At 35.9% G+C, this 5,457-nt stretch overlaps 1 protein-coding gene across 3 annotated transcripts; it reads right to left on the reverse strand.

Moving 5' to 3' along the window:
- Positions 1-272: 272 nt before the first annotated feature.
- Positions 273-4,731, reverse strand: LOC108483581 (C-type lectin receptor-like tyrosine-protein kinase At1g52310). 3 transcript variants are annotated; one of them, XM_017787057.2, is made up of 6 exons: positions 4,153-4,731; positions 3,794-3,890; positions 3,644-3,692; positions 3,123-3,542; positions 1,907-2,477; positions 273-1,405 (listed from the first exon to the last, which is right to left on the reverse strand). In XM_017787057.2, exons 2-6 carry the CDS (start codon positions 3,869-3,871, stop codon positions 880-882), a joined length of 1,644 nt encoding a protein of 547 aa, XP_017642546.1. In that variant the 5' UTR covers positions 3,872-3,890; positions 4,153-4,731; the 3' UTR covers positions 273-879. The 3 variants fall into 3 exon arrangements, with proteins under 3 accessions (XP_017642546.1, XP_017642545.1, XP_017642544.1); XM_017787056.2 differs by having other exon boundaries at positions 3,123-3,545; XM_017787055.2 differs by having other exon boundaries at positions 3,635-3,692.
- Between the last annotated feature and the right edge of the window lie 726 nt (positions 4,732-5,457).

A 5,457-nucleotide genomic window follows, 5' to 3' on the forward strand; every position in this document is an offset into this window, starting at 1 on the left:
TTTTATGCTAGGATCACTTCGGATTAATTGTAATCGTACTGTCCAAATCATTCCGTGTTTAGATTAACTGTGTATTGGATAAGTCAATTCAAGCTGCTGATTTTTTTATAGTGAAATCAAATTGAAATTATTTGGGTCAAAATTAGTAGTTACAGAACCTGAAGTAGGCTTGCAATCTTGACCACCCAGTCTGTCGTGGGTGAAAAAACAGAGAAAGGTAGCGTGTGACCTGAAGCTTTTTCCATATCTAGTACTGGTAGTATATGAACATATTTAATAAAGAAAAATAAAGCGCATAAAATCATTTTCTTTTATGGATCTTCGTACTTCCTTATAACATTCTAAAACTTACCATTATGGCAACTGGGAATCCAAAGATGGAAATTTACACCCCAACCCCATTGCCTAAGTGATTTAATGATATTTTTTGTGAACATGGCTTGACTACATTGACCTAACCAAAATAATGGGCTTAAATGACATATAAGTTAAATACATGGTACCACTTGAGCCATGGCTTGCCCATCTATCAGAGTCAAGACTAGCAGCCGTTATGAAGGATAGCAGAATTGATGAGCAAATTCAATGCACCATAGTGGGGCAAACCTCACAGATGGCTGGCTGGCTTTTGACACCATGAGAATGCGGATTGCACACTATTACTCACTGCATGGACCATCGAAAAGCCACCTGATTTTACATCAGTCAGTCCTGCATTCTTTCACACCATTTTCAACCCCACATTTACATGTATTCCATTGGAATTTGCTTTTACTAGAACGATGGTAGCTCTAAACTATTGTTCTGAAATAAAAGCTCTGGCAATTTAACGTTACATTTTAGAGTCAAAAAGCCCCAGAGCTGGAGATAAAACTTTAGTTACTTTGCGAGAGCTGGCTGAGCCAACTGCTGCAATTGATGAACAACATGAGACATTCTAGGCCGCATAGAAGGGACATTTTGCGTGCAAGCATACACAAGGTCCACCACCTTCTGAATATCACCAGCTTCTGGAATATCAGATGTTGATGAAGATATTAGAGGATCCAGGAGCTTAGGATAGTGATGTGCCTGCACTAAGGGTGTTGCCCATTCAAATATGCTCTGCCAACCCACTGAATCAACTTGCTGAGCAGGCCTACGCCCACTTACTATTTCAAGCAGCAACACTCCAAAGCTATATACATCACTCTTTGTTGTGAGCTCATTCCTATATACGAACTCAGGGGCAAGATATCCATAGGTTCCACCAGCCATCACAGTCCTCTCATGCATTACCTCCCAAGGAACAATCTTTGAAAGACCAACCCCCATCAGATGCGCTCCAAACTCTTCATCAAGTAGTACATTGCTTGCGCGTATATCCCTGTGCACAACATGTGGCTTCACCTTGTCATGCAGGAATCTGTTCTAAGAGATTAACTTGTTAGACACTCATTACCAGGAAAAATAAGAGATAAAGACTTGCAGAAAGTATGAAGAGCATAATTTCATTAAAAGATCTTAAACCAGCTAGTAGATTCTGCAAAAACTTGAAAACTGATATGTAATTCTGGTTGTGATAGAAGTTTGCTAATCCAAAGCATGGTGCTGTAGTTATGAGGTAGAAAATGCAAAACTAATGTGGGAAATTGTTTCAGTCATGACAGGGAGATATTCTAAAACGAATGCTTGCAACAGCTTAAATTGACTAGACAAGTAAATATAAGAATGAAAAGAACTTACCAGTATAAACTATAAATGCTTTTAATTGAAGTAATGAATAAGAATAATTAATAAGTAAAAAAACAAAAATCTTTTAGCAAGTATTAAAAATTGTCTCCAAGCAGAAGCAGCAACAGGGATATCACAAGTATCAATTACAGTTGCACTTATCGTAGAGAGAGGATCTAGTGTTTATACTCACGCAATTCCCTGGGCAAGAGTTGTAGCAATTTTGATCCTCATGGTCCAATCCAAGCTCCTACCACCCCTTGGAATGTGGTATAGCCATCTATCCAATGGTCCATTTGTGATAAACTCATATACGATGTAACGGTCACCATGATCATAGCAGCATCCTTTCACAGCAACTAAATTAGGGTGACGAAGCTTAGCAACCCTACCAATTTCAGAGTAGAACTCCTTTTTCCTCTGAAAACTAGATCTTTTTAACCTCTTAACCGCAGCCTTTGATCCATCAGGCAGGAGGCCACTGTATGTGCTACCTGTTTTAGCATCTCCATGAAGTCGATTTCCTTCACTGAAATTTTTTGTGATCGACCTCAATTCATCACTGGTGAATATTTTCCATGAGGGTGGAACTAATGCAGAAGTGTCAGGATTGGATAGTTTTCTTGATCTTCTACGCCGTTTACTCCGCTTATAAGCAAGCAGCCAAACAACAACAGAAAATGTTGTAAAGAGAACCAATCCACTAACAACTGCTAGGATAATGAGATATTCCTTATGACAGTGCATGTAGTAACATTTGTCCTCTGCAAGTGGAAAAATGTAATCTTAACAATGACAAAATAATGTTGGTCAAATTCTGTTATTAGTCCCTATACTATGCGCTAGTTATAAATTTAATCTTTGTACTTTAATCTGGTTAATTTTAGTCCTAGTACTTCTTGAATTCTAAAATTTCAGTCCTGACCCAAATGATAGTAGTTAAAACCGTTTGATTAAATTCTACTATTAATCATGAACTATTCCTAAAGTTGTTGCTTTAATCCATATTCTTCAATTTGAACATTCTTAATCCTTGAACTTCTTGAATTTTGAAATTTCAATCTTGGAGTAATATGTAAAAATAACAAGCTGACATGCCATACACTCTAATAATATATTTGCCATATAAGATTTTGGAAATAGCATAAATTAACTTGATGAATTTGACAGCTACCGCCTGGTCAGGACTAAAATTTCAAAATTCAAAAAGCAAAGAGACAAAAAATAACCAATTTAAAGCACAAAAACTAAATCCATAATTAATGCATGGTACAAGGACTAATGGCAGAACTTAACAAAAAAAATGTGAAACATACTATAGAAAGGAAAGATCAATATATAATCTAATAGTGGTGACAAAAATGCTATAGAGCAACCAATCGAAAAAATTAAAATAACCATTATCTTACCAATATCAACCATGCACAGAAAAGCACGAGATGCATTGCATCTCTTGCTCACAAAAGGTTCTGATCCATTCTTCACCAATGTACATAAATCAACTGAATTGTTGACAATGCATGACGATTTGGGGCAAATGGATTGGGCAGATGATCTAAGAACTGATTCATTCCAGACCGATGTATTATCAGACCACTTCCAACCAGAACTGATAGTCGAATTGCTAACTCTTCCTCCAACCCAGCAACCATTGACACTTTGGCCACACAGATGTTGTGCAAAGTTTAGTTCTTCAAATGATGTTAGGGCAGCTAAGTGTCCATGATATCGTTTACAATGGATCTCAGATTCATCCCATGATTCCAAACTTTCATTGTACCCAAAGCACTTAGTTTTATTTGGAGCAAGAACCCATCCCGAAGGGCATTCTGCTATTTGACCCAACAAAATGAAACAACTTAATCTTCAAAAAAATGTCAATATTTACCACAACAATTAACAAATTTAACAAATCCAGCACCTTCATTACCCTTATACTTGGAAGAATTGTTAGAAGGTGCAGTCCATCCGTTAGAGGCCTGAGATACCAAAGTGATGACAAAAAGAGAAACATTCAGATTCTGAATGCAAGTTATAAATTCTACAACTTGCATATAACTTTTAGATTGTACAATCTTACAGTGTCAGAAGCCACAAGCAGGACTGCAAAAGAAGCAACTAAGACAATAAATTGCAGGGGGGCAACCTTTACTCCCATCACAACTCTATCTTTAATCCTAGAAACGGGCAAAATAAAAAAGAAAAAGGAAAAGTATCAAAGTGATTCTCTAGCGAAATTATAAAAACAATTTAAAAAAAAACATTAACCAAGTCGTGAGTTCAATGGATTGCTCTTCTCTTTTCTTTAAAAAAGAAACTAAAATATTTGTTATTGAAAAGTAGAAACGATGGCAAAGAAATGAAGATACTTTTTCAAATGCTAAGCAATAAGGCAGGGAATAAAAATAATACGATATACAAAGAACAGCATATACTAACCTCCAAAACCAAAGAGCCAAAAGCTGATCATCAGAATTCCGCTAAGAAACCCTAATGCTCCCTGTGGGTTTAAACTGAGAAACTAAAACAGTACAACAAAATTTTTGGGATCTTCCGGATTTAGTAAATGAAAATATAAAACCGCCTGATATTCAGAAAATGCAATTCTCTATTCATTTCCACAGGGTTTATCAGCAATGGAACTGAGACACACACGGAGAGCAAGAGAGAGGGGATTGAATGAATGGTTGAAAAAAGCAAGGAGTCGGTGGGAATGTTTAATAAGAGTAGGAAAGTAGAAAATTAAAAGGCAAAATAGAAAAATAAATGCTAACTGGGCTTGTGCTTTTTAACAATCCATCTACCAAAGATGTAGAGAGCGGTATGCTTTGCAAAGACCGGACTGGCTGTGGCAGAGGTGAAGTGGGTAGTTGCAACTTGCAAGCTTTTAGACTTTTCCACCTTTATTACTTAGTACTAGACTTTACGACCAACTACTATCATATGTAGTATCATATGTAGAGTATACATATATTTAAGCTCGCAAAATCTAAGTTAACCCAAAAGCCAATCCCATATATTTAAATTCGAATTTGATTTTATTTTGGGGTTCAATTAACGCAAAATGTCATCGCATATAAAACCTAGCATCATTCCCAATCATCATAGGGAAAAGATTGTAATAGATAGATATGCCTTGTTGTTCTAAATCTATTACCAATTATTTAATGTCATTTCAATATTTTTTTTATGTCATTGACACATTATTTTAGTAATTTTTTTAACCCGAACCCTAAATCTTAAACTTTGGACTATGGATCCTTGATTTTAGATTTTGGACCTTAGACCTTTAACTTTAGACCTTGGACTCTAGACCCTAGACTATGGACAGTAAACCTTAGACCTTGGACCTTAAACCCTCGATCTTGGACCTTTAGGTCTAGGGTCCAAGATTTAGGATTCAGGGTTTGGGATCCAAGGTCTAGGGTTTAGGGTCCAAGGTTCAAGTTGAAAAATTTACCAAAATGATGTGTCAATGACATGAAAAAAGATGTTGAAATGGCATAAAATAATTGGTAAGAGATACTGGATGATGTAGCATATCTGTTTCATACAGTCCTTCCCCAATCATCATATAATACTCTTCACTTGTCCTGACTCCCAATACGGATGGAAGATGTCACTAAAGCATATATAAATTAATAATCTTGAAAATATTTAAGATTTTAAGCTTTGAAACAATATAAATAAAATCGTAAAAATGAGCTAAAATCAACTTGAATGTTTTGAAATAATCTCAAATCA

Source organism: Gossypium arboreum, chromosome 1 (assembly GCF_025698485.1).
Source record: "Gossypium arboreum isolate Shixiya-1 chromosome 1, ASM2569848v2, whole genome shotgun sequence".
NCBI lineage: Eukaryota > Viridiplantae > Streptophyta > Magnoliopsida > Malvales > Malvaceae > Gossypium > Gossypium arboreum.